The sequence below is a fragment of the Sapajus apella genome, unplaced genomic scaffold (assembly GCF_009761245.1).
Source record: "Sapajus apella isolate SASKATOON/1434 unplaced genomic scaffold, GSC_monkey_1.0 scaffold36, whole genome shotgun sequence".
Taxonomy (NCBI): domain Eukaryota; kingdom Metazoa; phylum Chordata; class Mammalia; order Primates; family Cebidae; genus Sapajus; species Sapajus apella.
Genome location: NW_022436976.1, coordinates 21,712,092 through 21,734,372, shown reverse-complemented (window position 1 = coordinate 21,734,372; position 22,281 = coordinate 21,712,092). Strand labels below are relative to the sequence as shown.

Sequence of the window (22,281 nt, the reverse complement as noted above, 5' to 3'; positions counted from 1 at the left end):
GTATCACAGAAAAAAAAAAAAAAAAGCAGAGTAGAAGCAATGCCCTGGAATCTGCAGAAGGCACAACAGAAAATGAAGAACTATACTGTGGAGGCAACAGAGGATGCTTTCCTACCACAGCTTGCAACAAAATGCCACATGTGCAAGATATCATAGTGATGAAAGAATTTCAACTTGAAGAACTTCTGCTAAAGTTACATGGTTCCTTTCTTCTGTCTGTCTCCTGTCCTCATTCTTTCATTGTTTCTCTCCGATCAGTGTCGTTCGTTGAGCACCTTCTATATTTAGACAATTGGCTGTGCGTTAGAGACAAGAAGACATGTATCGTGTTAAGCTCTTCAGGGAGTTTACAGGCAATTGGTAGGAGACAGATGAGTGAAAAAAAAATCATAGGGATAAAATATGAGAAGTGTTAAAAGTTTGTACAAAGTACTGTGGCATTTTCATCTCTCAGATGATGGAGAAAGCAATGAAGAAAATGAGTCAATGATATAAAACTAATGGGACGATTCAGGAAGGATGACCATGTCATTTGGAATTTCATAATATATAAGGAAGAGACAGCCATACATATTCAAATATAAAATGAGGAAAAGCAATCTCAAAAAGTTTAAGAAAAGATATGAATTATCCTTAAATAGAAACCTCAAAAGGAAATAGCATTCGTGAGAGATTAAATTTTAAATTTTGGCTAAGAGTAATGAAGAGTCCCAATGAGAAGACATTACTCAACCTCTGTCTGTTTGCCCACCTGTACAGTGGGTATTCTAATGGTAACCATATCTATTTTACATGTGCCCAGCATACAATAAAAATTCTGGCTCGATGCAGTGGCTCATGCCTGTATTCCCAGCACTTAGAGAGACCAAAGCAGGTGGATCACTTGAGGCCAGGAATTTGAGACCAGCCTGGCCAACATGGTGAAACCTCATCTCTACTGAAAATACAAAAATTAGCCAGGCATGATAGTGCACACCTATAATTCCAGCTACTTGCTGGCTGAGGCATGAGATTCGCTTAAACCTGGGAGGTGGAGGTTGCAGTAAGCCCAGATTGCACCACTGCACTCCAGCCTGGGTGACAGAATGAGACTGTAAAAAACAAAAAAATCTGCTAATGTTAATTATAATCATCTAAAGGAAATAATGAAACCTCACAAGAACTCTGGGGAGCTAAGATTTACTTCTTTAATGGAAGAGAGGAGTATATATTCAAATACCAATAAAAAGTATTAATAAAGTCTACGAGAATATACATGTATGTGTGCTTACATCTGTTTGAGGCAAGAAAATTAATAAGGAACAGACAAAAACATTGTTCATGAAAATCATGTAAAAAAGGAAACTATTCAGTTACAATGTTTTTTTTCTTTTCTATCAATGGCAAATGTTATCAAGCTAAAAGGTATAAATTAATCATCATTAAGAAGAAAGCCCCAGGCTGGGCATGGTGCTTCATGTCTGTAATCCCAATGCTTTGGGAGGCCAAAGCAGGAGGATTGCTTGAGCCCAGGAGTTTGAGACCAGCCTGGGCAAAATGGTGAGACTCCATCTCTACAAAAAAATTTAAAATTAGCCAGGCATGGTGGCATGTGCCCATAGTCCCAGCTACTTGGGAGTCTTGAGTGGGAAGATCCCTTGAGCTCAGGAACACGAGGTGGCAGTGAGCTATGGTCATGCCACTGCACTCCAGCCTGGGTGACAGAGTGAGACACCATGCCGCCGCACCCGCCCACGTAACGCAGGAAAAAAAAAAAACAACAACACAAAAAAAAAAACAAAAAAAAAAAAAAAAAAAAAAAAGAGGAAGAGGAGGAAGAAGAAGGAGGAGGAGAAAGAAGAAAGAAGAGGAGAAGAAGAAAGAAGAAGGTGGCCCCAGACATGGCCAAGACTGATGGAGAGCATCTAGCTGGTTAAATAGTTCAAGACTGTAAGCTAAGCTCAGAACAATAATAAGAAATAGGAAAATAGATGAAGTATATATGGGCATATGATCTGGCTTAATAATATTTCATGTAAAAATTGCCAGCGCCTTAAACATAGTAGGTTTTTAATAAATCTTATGTGAATTTGATTGAAATTGTAGGCTTGTAATTAACCACAAACTTATGAGCCAGTGGTGATGTAATGTGAATTCCAGAAAATACTAATGCAGATCTGAGCTGAATTGATAGTGCACAGAGCAAGGGAGGTAGTAAGCCCATTTGCATCTTTGCTTCAAACCAATTGATCCAGTTCTAGACACAAACTTTAATAGGAACATCAAAGAGTTTATCACCAGGAAATTAAGGATGGTTAAGTTTCTAGAAAATCATATCCTAAGAAACAGTTGAAAGAACTGAGACTTCCCTGTGAGCTATTAGAGGGCTGTCTCCTGTGGGAGAGGGGTGAACTTAGTATCACTCCAGAGGTTAGAACCAAGACCAGTGGAAACTCGCTGCAGTCAGATTCAGGAAGGACATTGTAAGCCTTACCTGCCAATGGAGTGAGCAGTCTCCCAACTACAAAGTGGTGCATTTTCTGTAGTTGACAAGTAATTCATTCAGAGCCTGGATGATCATCTGTTGGAGATTCTTGCTCTGTGAAAGATCAAGCAAGGTCTTTAATGTCATTTCCAACTTCAAAATTTCAATTTGAATTAGAATTTTGTTAAACTGTGATATCTGGGTTTTATATGAGTTATTTCAATACTCTCTTCATTATTGTTGCTAAAAGCAAAATTCCTCTTTTTAAATTTTTATTTATTTTTAAGAGAGGGTCTCGCTTTGTCACCCAGGCTGGAGTGCAGTGGTGTGATCTCAGCTCACTGCAACCTCTGACTCCTGGGTTCAAATAACTCTTGTGCCTCAGCCATCTGAGTAGCTGGTATTACTGGTGTGTGCCACCACGCCTGGCTAATTTTTGTATTTTTCATAGAGATGGGGTTTCAGCATGTTGGCTAGGCTATATTTCAATAAATTTAAAGAGCTAATTGGCTTGCATTAGTAATTCGTGAATCAGGCAGCATCTCATCTTAAAAATAGATAAGTGCTCTCTGGAGCACAGCAGAACAGTTAGTTCTCATAAGGTAGCTAGAGCAGGAATAAGAAAACAGAATAATACAAAAAATGGATTGGTTAACACAAGGCACTTCAGTTACTTTCCTTTTAAGGGTTAAAGCACAGGGGACTTCCTTATCATGCCACTTCAAGTTGACTGGGCCCCTTCTGACTGATGGCTGTGAATCTCTTCTTTTGAAAAAACTGGTCTGTTTGTAAGATTTTCCTGCTTCCTTAAAGTTTCGGTTTTATTGCATGACAGCACAAGTGACTCCATTTCGGTTTGGTCTGTTAATGCCTAGGGTACATGCTCAGTCTAAAACAATGGTCTCTTATAAATTTTATTTAACACTCTAAAGGATATATAATGTTTTTCATTATAATGAAAAAAACTTGCAAGTCACAACCTACCTATTTCAAACAATATCTAACATTACAATGTTCCAGTAAAAGCAAATAATTTGGAAAGTTTCTGAGCATTGAAATATGATTTGAATTATATAGTATATGCTATTGCCACATATCAACTTAACAAGAAGTGAATGATTTTTAACTTTTAACTATTATTAAAGAATATATACATAGCTTCTTTTTTTAATATTCTAATTTCAGTGCTCAAAGATCCAAAATTCATTGGACAGTATTACAAATGGAAGAAAATGGATCTACAGCATCATAAAGAATGGAATTTAAAGTAAGAAATATTAAGTGCCTTGAATGCATACCTTAACTTGAATTGTCTATTATTCCACTTTCTACTGTCCAACTTGGAAATTACAGCAGGAACTTTTGAAAATAACAACTTGCTCCCTTTTCTAAGTATAAGAACAAGAATAAGGGAAAGGATCATTTCTTGCTTTCGTATGAATCCAGGTAGGAAATATCTTTGCTACATATTGGCTGCCAAAGATGGAGATAGGACACGATCCACAGTGCAGAAATCTCATAATATCCTCCCCATTATTTCTCTTACTCTAATTTCCATCAACCTTATCAACATGTGACTTAGTAATGGCTTTTTTTAAAAAAGCAAAAAATTATATATCATCAATTAGCTTTTCATCCTTTCTGTAGCTCCAAACATTGTTTCTTCTCCCACAGATTTCTCATTCAAGAACCAAATATATTAAATGTAATGAGGAAAGATATAGCAAAATACAAACATAAATTATTGTATCTTTAGAAATCATTGACTCTTAGACCACAATAAGGAAGGAAACTTAATCTCATCTTTGGTCTCTTGACACCTGAAGGCAGTTTTTCTGCTTCATCTTGTTAGAGCAAAGATGCCATTTCTGTTCTGTGGTATTAGCTGTGTGGTGCTAGTCTTTTATTCTGGGGTGCTGATTCCAAGGTACTCAGTGAATGTGCTACCATAAAGGATCCTATTTTTTGCATTTCATTTATCTCAATTTTTAGCTCTTCAGTTTACTGTTAACCATGCGCCCTCTTTTCTAGACGAAAAGGCATGATTAATAGAGGTAACGTGCTGCATTTTGAATTTGTGTAGCAATTGAGGAATTGGGTGTGTTTGAGTGTATATATATATATATTTTTGTTTTGTTTTGTTTTGTTTTGTTGAGACAGAATCTCACTCTGTTGCCCAGACTGGAGTGCAGTGGGACAATCTTGGCTCACTGCAACCTCCACCTCCTGGGTTCAAGTCATTCTCCTGCCTCAACCTCCCGAGTAGCTGGGACTACAGGTATGTGCCACCATGCCTGGCTAATTTTTTGTATTTTTAGTAGCGACAGTGTTTCACCATGTTAGCCAGAATGGTCTCCATCTCCTGAACTCATGATCTGCTTACCTCGGCCTCCAAAAGTGCTGGGATTACAGGCGTGAGCCACTGTGCTTAGCCAGAATTGAGTACATTTTTTTTAAATTAAGTATATTAAAATATACCTTACATCCTTTAACATCATATAGTTCAGACTGAGTTTTCCAGTTGGATTTGCTTTCTTCTGTTGATTCTGTAACAAGTTTCCTTCAAGCTAAAGTAGAGAAAAGCTTTGGCATTTGATACACTTTTCTGCTTTCAGGATAAATTACAGAGAGTAAAAAGTTTCTATTAAGCAAAACTTGAAGGAGTATAAGCGTGTTTTTTTCTTGAAGGCATGTTTTAAGTTTCTTTTGGAGTTGAAGAAACCTACTTAGAGTATAAGGTTAACTTTGCTTTGACATGACTTCCTTTTTTATTTCCTTTAACAGAACTGTTTTATTTGTTTGATCATCGATTCATTATGTAATGCCAACATCCCACAGAACCCCAAAATTTAGAAAAAGTAGAACCATGTCATTTTCAATTTATCCATCTACTTCTACACATGGCTAAAATAATTGTGAGCTGTTTGAGTGCTGGAACATTTTTCCAAATACATTATTTCAAAGCTACAGGTCAAATTATCATGTGCATAGTGACCCTGTCAAAATAAAACCCTCACACCTTATGCCATCTGGTGGTTGATGAGAATATATTTAGATCAAATGATATTTGCCGCTTTGAAACACTGGTGCTGATAAGTCAAAAAATCCACTATTTAAATACAGTTTAAAAAAGATATTATATTTATCTACATTTTATTGTGGCATAAATATTGACTATGCAAATGTTAGAGGTATAGTAAAATCTAAAAAATCTAAAGAATGGCAAAATTCAACTTCTTTTCAAATAATTATCAAAAGTCTTGTTTCATCAAAATACATGGGGTGTGACGAAGAGGACAATTCATAGAGACTCAAGTATAAAATGTTTGGGGATCTATGCACATGAGTAATTGGTCTATGTTGCGCATGCCATATTACGCATCTCTCAGTTCTTAATAATCGAAAATGCTTTTCTTATGGTGAAATTTCCTGTTTCAAAAAAAAAACAGGAAATGTAAATTGAGAACCCTTTGTTTGCACAGCATTGAATAAAAAGAGAAACCTGTTTCTCCTGCTACTTCCTTCCCTCCTCTCATCAATCAATACCCTATTCTTAAGACACACTGAATTTTTTTTCTCATTATTATTTGGAGTCCTAAGACCTCTTTACCACTTTGTACCTTCTGCCTGGGATCAGCAAGGTCTTTGCTGCTGGTCTAGAGTTAGGATTTGGCTAGTTAAAAGATGGAATACAGAGCTCTTAAGCGCGGGATCACTGGAGCCAGACTGCCTGGATTTGAATTTTGGCTCTGCCATTTACCAGCTCTGTGACCTTGAGCAAGGTCACTGACTTTTTGGACCTCAGATTTATCTGTTAAGTGACAGTAATAAGTGTACCTACCTCCCAGGGAAGTGTGAGGCTTAAATAAATTAATATATGTAAAATGCTTCAAACGGTATCTGGTGCATGGTAAGCACTCATAAAGTTCGCTATTATTCATGGTTTTAAAACTTTCCTGTGGCCCTCATTCAATTTGCAGGTCAAAAAAATCTTTCTGCCGGGCGCGGTGGCTCAAGCCTGTAATCCCAGCACTTTGGGAGGCCGAGGCGGGTGGATCACGAGGTCAAGAGATCGAGACCATCCTGGTCAACATGGTGAAACCCCGTCTCTACTAAAAATACAAAAACATTAGCTGGGCATGGTGGTGCGTGCCTGTAATCCCAGCTACTCAGGAGGCTGGGGCAGGAGAATTGCCTGAACCTGGGAGGCGGAGGTTGCGGTGAGCCGAGATCGTGCCATTGCACTCCAGACTGGGTAATAAGAGCGAAACTCCGTCTCAAAAAAAAAAAAAAAAAAAAAAAAATCTTTCTTTGGAAGCAGTAGAGGGGGAAGAGTATGAACTTCAGAGTCAGACAGATCTTGGAGAAATTCTTACCTACTTTGAACTTGTTTCCTTATCTATTAAATGGAGGTAAACTTACCTACCTTGCAAAGTTGTTCTGCATTTGATCTCTTGAATGACATCATATATATATAATAATATAGCACCACACATAGGCATTCAATAAATTATAGTTCCTGGGGAGAGGAGGAGATGGAAGTTCATGCCACCCAACCTTTCAGAGAATAAAAACAATCTGTTGGAAACACGTAAAATTTGTCTTTTCTCAGGTTAGAAAACACCACTTAGCTACGTTTATTGTAGTTCCTATATGCCTGTGGTTCTTTTTCCTTCTCCACTGCACCTCCATCATTTCTTCTGCCTGGTGAAATGCTTCACAAGGATGGTGTGAAGAGCTGGCCCAAATGTCTTTTTGTGGAGACAGTTTCTAACAAGCTCAGGCATTCCCAGTTTTGCCATCCTCTCTCCATATTCTCTGTTCCCATGTCTTTGACCATGTGTGATGTGGAAATTCATCTGTTCATGAAGAGAAACCAGGGCAAGGATGTCAGTGTTCCTTTGCATTCTCTGTGCTTAGCATGGTGCCTGGGCCTGCCAAGTAGTAGGCACTCAACTAATGTTAGTTGAAAGATGCGTACTCACCCTGGTTTTTCAAGTAGGAGTAGGATTAAATGGGAAGGCAGTTAATTTTAGGAAAAATAAAATTAAGTTGCAGACTTTTAAGGTTCATTCTAATGTAAAGATTTAGTGTTCTATTTTGAGAGTTCTACAGTGTAGTCAGAAACAGTGATTGAAAATTGGAAATGTAAATGGCTGTCATGAATATTTTATGCAAAACCTCTGATTTTGCAAGTCTTTGTTACTATTAATAGAAACCTATTGTCATTATAAGCAGCTCATAAATATTCACTAACCAATCATTTGGTTTGGTTTTCCTTTCTAAGGACTTTTTTCTTTCCTATTGCCTTGAGTGTCTTTTGGCTATTCATGAATATTCTTTATTTCTGCTAACGGGGATGAATCTATAATCAGTATTTTGTATTTAAGTTCTCCAGAGAAATAGTAAAAGATATAAAATCAGAAAGCAATGAAAGCTGTTCTTTTGAGTGTTCTTGCTTATACACATGTAAAAGTATGTTTACTGCCACACTCTAGCTAACGATTGCTTCTGCGACAACAGAAAAATCTTTATCAGTACCTAAGTTTTGGCAGCTAGCAAGTTGTCTAAATTGAACTTATCAATTCTTGTGGTGGTTTACATTCATTGTAGCTTTAGAAAAGAATATTGCTTCTTTTTTATACCAAAGCGGTATAGAGGGAACAGGAACTAACATGGCTAAGTACTTCCTGTATGCCAGGCATTCTCCATTCATTTCGTCATGTCATACTGGCCATCCTGTGGAGTTGATAGTCACACATTTAAGTTTGGCCCACAATAATACCCATCAGCTTCCTTCAGAGCCACAACAAATCAACCTGTACTCCAAGTCAGACCACTTTGCTTGCCTTGCTGACAGCCTCAAGACCAGATTCCTAACCTCTTTTTCAATGGATGACCGCCCCTAAGACCTATCCCCCATCCCCCAATGCCCCAGAAATTCTTTAAAGGTGGAGATAGATATTATTTCTAATTTACCAACGAGAGAAATGGAGGCACAAAGTTATTAGCAAGTTTTCCTGAGGTTATTGATAAATACAAATTTTATTTGCAAATTAAAACTAAACTTCTTACTTGCCTACTAATATGCACTTATGAAAAGCTTAAATTGTTCAGGGAAGTGTAAAAATATTGCCTACCCAAGTGCAAGCACAATCAAATCTACCTTTTGTGAAGAAGTTGTGTTTTTTCTTAGTATTAAATTTTATTATTAAACAACGTCAGTTTTTTCTTCTATATAAAAAAAGAACATCTGTGCAATATCAAATACCAATAAAAATCTTTTTTATATTTGTAAATTATACTCTGGACTTAGTTGTCCTGTCTTTTAAATTAAGGGGCTGATACATATTTTTTCTACATTTCTTTGGTGTCTAATTTTGTGAGCATGTTTTAACTCACAAAAGATAAGTAATTTTTCTTTTGGTATACCTATGTTGGATCCCCTTTATATGTAAAACATTGTAAATTCTTTTAATAGATGTTTGTGCTCTCCTTTCAGGTAAACATTGTTTTTATCTGTTTATATTAATTATATATTTAATGCATTTTTAAGGAGTGCTAGCTTTTTTTATTCCCCAAAATTAAACCTTGACTGCCATCTTGTGTTTAACAAGTGAATTAGCATTAGAATGAATATTACCTGTATTTTTAAATAGAGACGTGGGAAAAATTATAAACAAAGGGGAAAAAAATGACTTCTGCCAAGCAACTAGTTAGTCTCTGCTTGGATTTTTTAGAGATAGGAGGCTTGGTAGTTCAAGAAGCATTCAAATAGCATAATCCTCTTCAGTTCTGGCTTGTATCTAACACCTTTTGAGAGTCAACCTTTCCAGAAATGAGAAATTATCTCCATTTCATAAAGAAGGTGTGCAGAAAAGGTTAAAGAAAATTCCCTAAGGTTATGTACTTCTTAACAAAGCTGAAGTTCAAATGCAGGCCTGCCAGATGCCACAAGCCACATCTTTTCCCTTAGATCAAGCTGGTATTAGTATGCCAGGCACCATGTCAGACACTGAGGACCTGGGGATGGCCTTGGCGATTGGGGGAAGGCAGGATTCAAAGGAGGCTGTTAGGGCAGAAAAGAAAATATTGCCACTTGTCCTTGGAAACAACACAAGGCCATTTCTGCTTTGTGAACTTGCCCTTGAAATCTCAGAAGATATTTATCATATCTTTCTCCCAGCTCCTCTTACATCTCTTTTTTAGAATAAACACACTCAGTTCTTTCAATTGATTTTTATGAATTCGATATTCTTTATTGGTCCCTTCTTATGGATATAATTCATTCCATCAATTTCTTTCCCAGAATGTAGCCTGAAAACTTTACCATGGATTTGTCTGTAGCACAAAATCCAGTGGAACCTCCCTTATTAATAAACACCATGGCTTAGCATTTTTCCCTTCCTCTCTCCTGAAAAAGAGGAATTTTAATATGAGTTACAAACATATATGATGCTATTGTTTAGATGTTTGTCCCCCAAATCTCATGTGGATATTTGATCCCCAAAGTTGGAAAATAGGAGGCATTTGGGTAATGGGAGCAGATCCCTTATAAATAGACTAATGCCTTCCCTTGGGCAGGGAAGGAGGGTGGAGGAGTATGGTGGATAAGTAGGTTCTCCATTAGTTCCTGGGAAAGCCAGTTGTGCTTGGCAGCTGGGAATGGAGGCTCAACCCTGTAATCCCAGCACTTCGGGAGGCCAAGGTGGGAAGATTGCTTGAAGCAAGTATTTGAGATCAGCCTGAGCAATATAGTGAGACCCCATCTCTACAAAAAATTAAAAAACTAGCTGGGCATAGTGGCACATGCCTGTGGTCCTAGCTAAATGGGAGGCTGAGGTGAGAGGAACATTTGAGCCCAGGAGGCTGAGGTTGCAATGAGCCATGGTTGTGCCTTTGCACTCTAGCCTGGGTGACAGAGCAAGACCCTGTCTCACAAAACAAACAAAGCTTGGCATCTCCCCTCCCTCTCGCCTCCTCTCTTGCCATGTGACCTCTGCACACATGGGCTCCCCTTCACTTCTGCCATGAGTGGAAACAGCTTTCACCAGATGCCCAGTCTTCCAGCCAGCAGAATTATGAGCCAAATATGCCTGTTTTCCTTATAAATTACCCATTCTCAGGCATTTCTTTATAGCACCATTAAATGAACTAGGACAGTTTTAATGTGAGTCACAAATATGTATGATTTTTTTTTTCTAAGAGAACTCCTTTGGTGTTTTGCTCCCATATTTTAAGGGGTTCTCTCTCTCTCTCCCCAGCCTTCCTCCCTCTCCTATGCCTCTTTGTCTCCCCTCAGTCCCCCTCCCTGTGACCAGAGAAATAGGATACATGGGTTGGCTTAGGTCTTGCTCAGGTTCCCTGTCTGAACAGGGTTGAGGCGGGAAGGGCTGTATTCCCCAGAGTCGTATGAGATTTTATCAGAAGGCAGGAATGTGAAGGAAACAAAAAAGCTCACTTGTAAATGTTACCAAAAGTCAAATTACTAATGGAAGGATACAATAAGTTTTATTCTTCTTGTTATACAAGGAAAGCTCCTTTTCAAGAACATGTTACAATTTATGGTACACCAAGCTATGTGAGAAATTTAAAATGAACAAGCATTAAGGTTTTTCATTTTACTTGTTTCTAACTTAATATTATGACATTTTATTTCACCGTCATTTGATTTGCATTTTTTTAATGACACTAAACATTTTTGTTTTTATAATTTGTGACTTTAATATAAAGGCAAATGGTTGAATAAAAAAGGAAATACTGCTTAATTTTTTGAAGAAAAAATTTGTCAATAGGGAAGAAAAGGTATAAATCAAGTTATGTTGTTTTCTAAAGTCTTATTTGCCCCAAGGAATATAAGCTCCTAATGATTTTTTTAAACTTACATAAGCCTCACGAAGAGCTGGAAATCCTGCCAGCTAGAGTGGAGAGACATTATAATTTAACAGATACTGACTAGAATTTAGAGGAGCTATGCTTTGTAGTGGGGCCGAATTAGGTACCAAACTGATTTTCACAACAAACTGAACTGTGTGCCAGAATGAAAGACAACCAGATTTAAAGAAACATAACAAAATTTAGCACCTAACAACCTAAAATTTACAATGTCCGGCATCCCATTAAAAAAAAACAAACAGTCATACCAATAAGCAGGAAAATATAATCCACAACCAAAAGAAAAATAAATTAATATAAATAGATCCACAAGTGACAGAGAGGATGGAATTAATAGATACAGACTAAAGCAGCTATTACACATCTTACAAAACATACTCAAGTATCTAAGGAAAAATGAATATGATGAAAAAAATGGAAGGCATATGAAAGACCAGTGAAATATCTAGAGATAAAAATAAATCAAATATTTAACCATATAATGTATACTTTATGGGAAGAACAGCAAGTTAGACATTGCAGAAGAAATGACCCATGAACTTGGAGGTATACCAATATAGTGTCTTTTTCAAAAGACAGAAAAAAGATGGAAAAGAAACAAAAGAGTCTCCATGAGCTATAGGACAATATCAAGTGGTATAAGATACATATAAAGGGTGTTGCAGAGGAGGGGAGAGAAAAAATATTTGAAGAAATAATTGCGACACAAAATTTTCCAAATTTGATGAAGTCTGCAAATTCAGACTCAGAAGTTCAATGAATCTCAAGGAACAGAAATATAAAGAAACCATACCAAAGCACATCATAATCAAATTGTTGAAACTCAGAAACAAAGAGAAAAATCTTAAAAGTAGCAAAGGATAAAAAGAAATCCCACATGTTACACATAAAGGAGCAAAGATAAGAATAACCAATAACTTCATGCCAGAAACCCTGCAAGTCAGAATATCATAAATGACAACTTTAAAGTGCTTGACAGGAATATTAAATATAAACTTTTATACCCAGTATCTCTCTAAAATTAAGGTAAAATAAAAACTTTTTCTGACTAATAAATTCAACCACGTAGTTGAAATGAACAAATTTCTTGAAAGGCAACATCTATGAAGGCTCGTTTAAAAAGAAATGGATAGCCTGAATAATCCTATATCTAATAAAGGAACATAGTTAAAAGCTTTCATGCAAAGACAACTTTAAACCCAGATGGCTTCACTTGAGAATTTTCCCACATATTTAAGGAAAACATTAATATACACAAACTTAGAAAATAGAAGGAAATGCTTCCCAGCATATGTTACAAAGTCAGCATTACCTCAATAACAAAACCAAAGACAGTACATGAAAACTACAGATCAATACGCCTCAAAGACATGGATGCAAAAATTTTAGTAAATTTAATCTAAATGTATATATAATACAGTTTTAACATTTGTTAGATTTTTTGAATGTTAAATTCAAGGTTACATTCATGATATAAACTATACTTGGTCATGATTAATTATGACAAATAATTATGATAATTCATCACGACTATATGGAGTTTATACTAGAAATGTAACCTGGTTTAACATTTGAAAAATTCAAACAATGTAAATTAGTATAAGAAAGAAGAACCATGTGATCCTCTCAATAGGATCATATGAGAAAAGAAATTGGTGAAAAAGAAAAAGGTGAAAAGAAATTCAGTATCCATTCACAATTTAAAAAAGAAAAAAACTCAGAGCAGCGAGTGAATTTGGCACTTTCAACTAAAGTATCCAGGTTCTCACACTGGAACTGACTAGGCAATCAGTTCAACCCATGGAGAGTGAAGAAAAGCCGAGTGAGATGACAGCCCACCTGGTGGTGGCATGAAGCCAACAAAATCCCCAGCCCCAAACAAGGGAGGCAGTGAGTGATTGTGTGACCCCAACCAGGAAGACATGCTTCTCCCACAGATCTTTGCATCTCACAGATCAGGAGATTCCCCCCACAAGCCCCTGCCACCAGGGCCTTGGGTCTGATACACAGAGCTATGTGTAATCTCAGCAGAGCAGCCATGCACACACACAGAGACCCAGGTGTTTTACATACTGTGGTCCTGGAATCCCCAGTGAGGCACCAGATCCATCCATATATTCCCATAGGAAGGGGGCTGAATCCAGGGAGTCAAGCAGCACCATCCTGAGGGCCCCACTTTTACCTCACAAGTTGGGGTCCATTAGCTTGGAGTTCCAGCCAACCAGCAGGAGCAAGCTGAGTCTGCCTACTACAGGAGGGAGTTCCTGGAGGAAAAGGTGGCCACTATTTCTGCAGTTCTGTTGACTCAGCATCCCAGCCTGCCAGCTCTGGAGAGTCCAGGCATTCTGGACGAGGAGGGGGTCTCCCCACCAATGCAACACACCTGCTTTGGCCAGACTGTGCCTAGACTGCTTCTTTAAGCGGGATCCCAGTCCATTCCTTCTCACTACCTCCTGCAGGGGGCCTTCAGTCACTCCAGCCAGGCTTATACAGAAAGAACTCTGATCTCACCCTGGGATGGAGCTCCTGGAGTGAGGGGTGGCCACTGTCTCTGTGGTTCAGTTGATTCAGCTGTTCCAGCCTGTTGCTCTGGAGAGGCCAGGTGAGGAAAGATTCCCTCTAACACAGCATACCTTCTCTACCAAAAAGCAGCCAGATGGCTTCTGTTAAGTGGGTCCTTGCCCTGTTCCTCCTGACTGGGTGAGACCTTCCAACAAGGGTCTCCAGACACCTCCTACAGGAGTGTTTGGGCCAACAATAGGTCAGTACCCCTCCAGGATGGAGTTTCCAGAGGAAGGAGAAGGCTGCCATCTTTGCTGTTTTTCTGCCTGTGCTGGTGATACTTCCAAGTACAGGAAAAGGGAGACAACTAGGGTCTAGAGTGGACCCCAGCAAACCATAGCAGCCCTACATTTGCTAACAGTCAGTGGCCTACTGGTTAAAAGAAAAACAAGCAGAAAACAACAAAGACCCCAAAAAGACCTCATTCAAAAGTAAGCAACCTCAAAGATTGAAAGTAGATAAGCCCACAAAGATGAGAAAAAGTCAATGCAAACATGCTGAAAACTCAGAAAACCAGAGTGCCTCTTCTCCAAATGACTGCAATACCTCTCCAGCAAGGGTACAGAACTGGGCTGAGGCTGAGATGGCTGAATTGACAGAAGTAGGCTTCAGAAGGTGGGTAATAACAAATTTTTCTGAGCTAAAGGAACGGGTTGTAACTCAATGCAAAGAAGCCTAGAATCATGATAAAACAATACAGGAGCTGATATCCAGTTTAGAGAGGAATATAACCAACCTGATAAACCTGAAAAACACAACATGAGAACTTCACAATGCAATCACAAGTATTGATAGCAGAATAGATCAAGTGGAGGATAGGATCTCAGAGCTTGAAGACTATCTTTCTGAAATAAGACAAGCAGAAAACAATAGAGAAAAAAGAATGAAAAGGAATGAAAAACACCTCTGAGATATATGGGATTATGTAAGGAGACCAAACCTACAACTTATTGGGGTAATTGAAAGAGATAGGGAGAATGGAACCAAATTGGAAAACATACTTCAGTATATCATCCAGGAGAACTTCCCTAACCTAGCAAAACAGGCAAATATTCAAATTCAGGAAATCAGGAGGCCTCAATGAGATACTCCATAAGAATATCAACCCCAAGACACATAATCATCAGATTCTCCAAGGTCAAAATGAAGGAAAAAATGTCAAGGGAAGACAGAAAGGCCATGGCATCTACAAACGGAAGCCCATCTGACTAACAGTCAGAAACCCTGCAAACTAGGAGATTGGGGACCAATATTCAATATTCTTAAAGAATTTCCAACTCAGAATTTTATATCTGCCTAAACTAAGCTTCATAAACGAAAGATAAACAAGATCCTTTTCACACAAGCAAATGCTGAGGGAATTCATCACCACCAGGCCTGCCTTGCAAGAACTCCTGAAGGAAGCACTAAATATGGAAAGGAAAAATCATTACCAGCCACTACAAAAACATACAGAAGTACAGAGACTGGTGACACTATGAAGCAACCGCATAAACTTTGCTCTTTAAAACTTCAAGCTCTGATAAAGTCTGCAAAATAACCAGCTAGCATCATGATGACAGGATCAAAATCACACATAACAATACTAACCTTAAATACAAATGTGCTAAATGCCCCAAATAGAAGACATAGAATGGCAAGCTGAATAAAGAGTCAAGACTCATCAGTATACTGTCTTCAAGAGACACATCTCACATGAAAAGAGACACCTAGTCTCAAAATAAAGGGATGGATGAAAATTTACCAAGCAAATGGAAAACAGAAAAAAGTAGGGTTTTCAATCCTAGTTTCTGAAAACAGACTTTAAACCAACAAAAGTCAAAAAAGACAAAGAAGGGCATTTCACAATGGTCAACAGTTCAACAAGAAGAGTTAACTATCCTAAATATATATGCACCCAATACAGTAGCACCCAGATTCATAAAGCAAGTTCTTAGAGGCCTACAAAGAGACTTAGACTCCCACACAATAATAGTGGGAGACTTTAACACCCCAATGACAATATTAGACAGATTATGAAGACAGAAAATTAACAAAGACATTCAGTACCTGAACTCAGCTCTGGACCTGATAGATAGCTACAGAACTCTCCACCCCAAAACAACAAAATATACATTCTTCTCATTGCCAAACAGCACATACTCTAAAATTCATCACAATTTCAGAAGTTAAACACTCCTCGGCAAATGCAAAAGAACTGAAATCATAACAGTCTCTCAGACCACAGCATAATCGAATTAGAACTCAAGATCAAGAAGTTCACTAAAATGACACAACTAAATGGAAATAAAAGAGCCTGCTCCTGAATGACTCTTTGGCAAATAATGAAATTGAGGCAGAAATCAAGAAGCTCTTTGAAACAAATAAGAAACAGGAGACGATGTACCAGAGTCTCTGGGCTATAACTAAAGTGGTATTGAGAGGGAAATTTACAGCACTAAACACCCACTCAAAAAGCTAGAAAGATCTTAAGACAACAATCTTTTTTTTTTAATTGCATTTTAGGTTTTGGGGTACATGTGAAGAGCATGCAAGATTGTTGCATAGGTACACACATGGCAGTGTGATTTGCTGCATTCCTCCCCTTCACCTATATCTGGCATTTCTCCCCATGCTATCTCTCCCCACCTCGCCACCCCCCCGTCCCTCCCCATTTGCCCCCAACAGATCCCAGTGTGTAGTGCTCCCCTCCCTATGTCCATGTGTTCTCATTGTTCAACACCCGCCTATGAGTGAGAACATGCGGTGTTTGATTTTCTGCTATTGTGTCAGTTTGCTGAGAATGATGGTTTCCAGGTTCATCCATGTCCCTACAAAGGACACGAACTCATCATTTTTGATGGCTGCATAATATTCCATGGTGTATATGTACCACATTTTCCCTGTCCAGTCTATCATCGATGGGCATTTGGGTTGGTTCCAGGTCTTTGCCATCGTAAACAGTGCTGCAATGAACATTCGTGTGCATATGTCCTTATAGTAGAACGATTTATAATCCTTTGGATATATACCAGTAATGGGATTGCTGTGTCAAATGAAATTTCTATTTTTAGGCCCTTAAGGAATCGCCACACTGTCTTCCACAATGGTTGAACTAATTTACACTCCCACCAACAGTGTAAAAGTGTTCCTATTTCTCCACATCCTCTCCAGCATCTGTTGTCTCCAGATTTTTTAATGATTGCCATTCTAACTGGCGTGAGATGGTATCTCAATGTAGTTTTGATTTGCATTTCTCTAGTGACCAGTGATGATGAGCATTTTTTCATGGGTTTGTTGGCCTCATGTATGTCTTCTTTTGTAAAGTGTCTGTTCATATCCTTTGCCCACTTTTGAATGGGCTTGTTTGTTTTTTTCTTGTAGATCTGTTTTAGTTCTTTGTAAATTCTGGATATCAGCCCTTTGTCAGATGGGTAGACTGCAAAAATTATTTCCTGTTCTGTTGGTTGCCGATTCACTCTAAAGACTGTTTCTTTTTCTGTGCAGAAGCTGTGGAGTTTGATTAGGTCCCATTTGTCTATTTTGGCTTTTGTTGCCAATGCTTTTGGTGTTTTGGTCATGAAGTCTTTGTCTATGCCTATGTCCTGAATGGTTTTGCCTAGATTTTCTTCTAGGGTTTTTATGGTGTTAGATCTTATGTTTAAGTCTTTAATCCCTCTGGAGTTAATTTTAGTTTAAGGCATCAGGAAGGGGTTCAATTTCTGCTTTCTGCACATGGCTAGCCAGTTTTCCCAACACCATTTATTAAACAGGGAATCCTTTCCCCATTGCTTGTTTTGTCAGGTTTGTCAAAGATCAGATGGTTGTAGATATGTTGTGTTTCCTCTGAGGCCTCTGTTCTGTTCCATTGGTCTATATCTCTGTTTTGGTATCAGTACCATGCTGTTTTGATTACTGTAGCCTTGTAGTATAGTTTGAAGTCCGGTAGTGTGATGCCTCCTGCTTTGTTCTTTTTGCTTAGAATTGACTTGGCTATGCGGGCTCTCTTTTGGTTCCATATGAAGTTTAAGGTGTTTTTTTCCAGTTCCATGAAGAAGGTCACTGGCAGCTTGATGGGAATGGCATTGAATCTGTAAATTACTTTGGGCAGTAGGGCCATTTTCACAATATTGATTCTTCCTAACCATGAACATGGAATATTTCTCCATCTGTTTGTGTCCTCTCTTATTTCATTGAGCAGTGGCTTGTATTTCTCCTTGAAGAGCTCCTTTACTTTCCTTGTTAGTTGTATTCCGAGGTATTTTATTCTTTTTGTAGCAATTGTGAATGGCAGTTCATTCTTGATGTGTCTCTCTTTAAGTCTGTTATTGGTGTATAGGAATGCTTGTGATTTTTGCACATTGATTTTGTATGCTGAGACTTTGCTGAAGTTGCTTATCAGTTTGAGGAGATTTTGAGCTGAGATGATGGGATCTTCTAAATATACAATCATGTCGTCTGCAAATAGAGACAATTTGACTTCCTCCTTTTCTATTTGAATACCCTTTATTTCTTTTTCTTGTCTGATTGCTCTGGCTAGAACTTCCAGTACTATATTGAATAGGAGTGGTGAGTGCAGGCATCCTTTTCTAGTGCCAGATTTCAAAGCGACTGCTTCCAGTTTTTGCCCATTCAGTATGATATTGGCTGTGGGTTTGTCGTATATAGCTTTTATTATTTTGAGATACGTTCCGTCAATACCTAGTTTATTGAGGATTTTTAGCATAAAGCGCTGTTGAATTTTGTTGCAGTCCCTCTCTGCATCAATTGAGATAATCATGTGGTTTTTGTCTTTGGTTCTGTTTATGTGGTGAATTACGTTTATAGACTTGTGTATGTTGAACCAGCCTTGCATCCCCGGGATGAAGCCTACTTGATCATGGTGGATAAGCTTTTTGATTTGCTGTTGCAATCGGCTTGTCAGTATTTTATTGAAGATTTTTGCATCTATGTTCATCATGGATATTGACCTGAAGTTTTCTTTTCTTGTTGAGTCTCTGCTGGGTTTTGGTATCAGAATGATGTTGGTCTCATAAAATGATTTGGGAAGGATTCCCTCTTTTTGGATTATTTGGAATAGTTTCAGAAGGAATGGTACAAGATCCTCTTTGTATGTCTGGTAGAATTCGGCTGTGAACCCATCTGGCCCTGGGCGTTTTTTGGGTGGTAGGCTCTTAATAGCTGCTTCAACTTCAGACCTTGTTATTGGTCTATTCAGGGTTTCAACTTCTTCCTGGTTTAGGCTTGGGAGGAGGCAAGTGTCCAGGAATTTATCCATTTCTTCCAGATTTACTAGTTTATGTGCATAGAGTTGTTTGTAATAATCTCTGATGATGGTTTGAATTTCTGTGGAATCTGTGGTGATATCCCCTTTTTCGTTTTTTATTGCATCAATTTGGTTTTTCTCTCTTTTCTTTTTTAGTGACCTGGCTACTGGTCTATTTTGTTGATCTTTTCGAAAAACCAGCTCCTGGATTTATTGATTTTTTTGAAATGTTTTTTGGTCTCTATCTCCTTCAGTTCTGCTCTGATCTTAGTTATTTCTTGTCTTCTGCTAGGTTTTGAGTTTTTTTGATCTTGCTCCTCTAGCTCTTTCAATTTTGATGCCAGGGTTTCAATTTTAGATCTCTCCTTGCTTCTCATGTGGGAACTTATTATATTTTCCTCTAGAGACTGCTTTAAATGTGTCTCAGAGATTCTGGTATGTTGTGTCTTCATTCTTGTTGGTTTCGAAGAACATCTTTATTTCTGCTTTCATTTCATTGTTTATCCAGTCAACATTCAAGAGCCAGTTGTTCAGTTTCCATGAAGCTGTGCGGTTCTGAGTTAGTTTCTGCATTCTGAGTTCTAACTTGGTTGCACTGTGGTCTGAGAGACTGTTTGTTATGACTTCTGTTCTTTTGCATTTGCTGAAGAATGGTTTATTTCCAATTATGTGGTCGATTTTAGAGTAGGTGTGATGTGGTGCTGAGAAGAATGTATATTCTGTGGATTTGGGGTGGAGAGTTCTGTAAATGTCTATTAGGTTTGCTTTTTCCAGGTCCTGGATATCCTTGTTAATTTTCTGTCTGGTTGATCTGTCTAATATTGACAATGGGGTGTTAAAGTCTCCCACTATTATTGTGTGGGAGTCTAAGTCTCTTTGTAAGTCATTAAGAACTTGCTTTATGTATCTGGGTGCTCCTGTATTGAGTGTGTATATATTTAGGATCGTTAGCTCTTCTTGTTGCATTGATCCTTTTACCATTATGTAATGTCCTTCTTTGTCTCCTTTGATCTTTGTTGCTTTAAAGTCTAATTTATCAGAAATGAGAATTGCAACTCCTGCTTTTATTCGCTCTCCATTTGCTTGGTAAATCTTCCTCCATCCCTTTATTTTGAGCCTTTGTGTATCCTTGCATGTGAGATGGGTTTCCTGGATACAGTACACTGATGAGTTTTGTCTTTTTATCCAATTTGCCAGTCTGTGTCTTTTGACTGGGGCATTTAGTCCATTTACATTTAGGGATACTATTGTTATGTGTGAATTTGATACTGCCATTTTGATGCTAGCTGGCTGTTTTGTTAATTAGTTGATGCAGATTCTTGATTGTGTTGATGCTCTTTACCATTTGGTATGTTTTTGGAGTGGCTGGTACTGGTTGTTCCTTTATATGTGTAGAGCCTCTTTCAGGAGCTCTTGTAAAGCAGGCCTGGTGGTGATGAAATCTCTGAGTGCTTGCTTGTTTGCAAAGGATTTTATTTTTCCTTCACTTATAAAGCTTAGTTTGGCTGGATAGGAGATTCTGGGTTGAAAGTTCTTTTCTTTAAGGATGCTGAATATTGGCCCCCACTCTCTTCTGGCTTGTAGGGTTTCTGCTGAGAGATCTGCTGTGAGTCTGATGGGCTTTCCTTTGTAGGTAACCCGACCTTTCTCTCTGGCTGCCCTTATCATTTTCTCCTTCATTTCAACCCTGGTGAATCTGACGATTATGTGCCGTGGGGTTGCTCTTCTTGAGGAATATCTTTGTGGTGTTCTCTGTATTTCCTGGACTTGAATATTGGCCTGCCTTGCTAGGTTGGGGAAGTTTTCCTAGATAATATCCTGAAGAGTATTTTCCAGCTTGGATTCATTCTCTTCGTCACATTCAGGTACACCTATCAGACATAGATTAGGTCTTTTCACATAGTCCCACATTTCTTGGAGACTTTATTCATTCCTTTTTACCCTTTTTTCTCTATTCTTGCCTTCTCGTTTTATTTCATTGAGTTGATCTTCGACCTCTGATATCCTTTCTTCTGCTTGGTCAATTCGGCTGTTGAAACTTGTGCATGCTTCGCAAAGTTCTCTTGTTGTGTTTTTCAGCTCCATCAATTCACTTATATTCCTCTCTATGTTGTCCATTCTCGTTAGCATTTCATCAAATCTTTTTTCAAGGTTCTTAGTTTATTTGCATTGCGTTAGAACATGTTCTTTTAGCTCACTGTAGTTTCTTATTACCCACCTTCTGAAGTCTGATTCTGTCATTTCATCACACTCCTTCTCCATCCAGCCTTGTTCCCCTGTTGGTGAGGAGTTGTGATCTCTTTTAGGAGGAGAGGTGTTCTGGTTTCGGGTGTTTTCATCCTTTTTGCACTGGTTTCTTCCCATCTTTGTTGGTTTATCCACCTGTTGTCTTTGTAGTTACTGACTTTCAGGTTGGGTCTCTGAGTGAACTTCCAGTTTGTGGATGCTGAAGTTACTTCTTTTTCTTAGCTTTCCTTCTAACATTCTGGCCTCTCTGCTGTAGGGCTGCTGAAGTCTACTCCAGGCCCTGCTTGCTGGGGGATCACCTGCAGCAGCTGCAGAACAGTAAGGATTGCTACCAGTTTCCTCTTCTGCTATCTTTGTCTCAGAAGGATGCCTGCCAAATGTCAGTCTGTTCTCTCCTTTATGAGGTGACTCTTTGGATATATGGGGGTCAGGGAGCTGCTTGAGGAGACAGTCTGTCCTTTATTGGAGCTCTAGTCCTGAGCTGTGAGCCCCGTTGTTCATTCAGAGTTGCTGGGCAGGTATGTTTAGGTCTGTTGCAGCAGAACTCATAAACTCCTTTTTTTTTTTTTTCCCCAGGTGCTCTGTCCCAGGGAGTTAGTTAGGGCTTTATTTATGAGTTTGTTGTGCTGCTGCCTTTTTTTTTTTCTTTCAGGGCTGCCCTGCCTGGCGAGGAGGCAGCCTAGTCACTGTCTGCCTGCAGAGGCTTTGCTGAGCTGCTGTGGGCTCCGCCCAGCTGCTGTGTGATCTTCTCTGTAGTCCTGTTTATATGGGTGTGGTTAGAACTGCCCTGGCAATGGTAGCCCACGTCTGTTATGGCAGACCCTCTCAGTAGTGGCAGGTTGCCTCAGCAATGGCAGGCTGCCTCAGC

General features: G+C 38.6%; 1 protein-coding gene across 1 annotated transcript in view; it reads left to right on the top strand.

Moving 5' to 3' along the window:
- The window catches only part of UBE2U (ubiquitin conjugating enzyme E2 U), a 79,952-nt gene that overhangs the window by 38,403 nt on the left and 19,268 nt on the right, over positions 1–22,281 (top strand). The window contains exon 8 of the mRNA XM_032296747.1: positions 3,650–3,731. Within this exon, the coding sequence (XP_032152638.1) occupies positions 3,650–3,731 (82 nt within the window). The remainder of the gene's footprint in view (positions 1–3,649; positions 3,732–22,281) is intronic.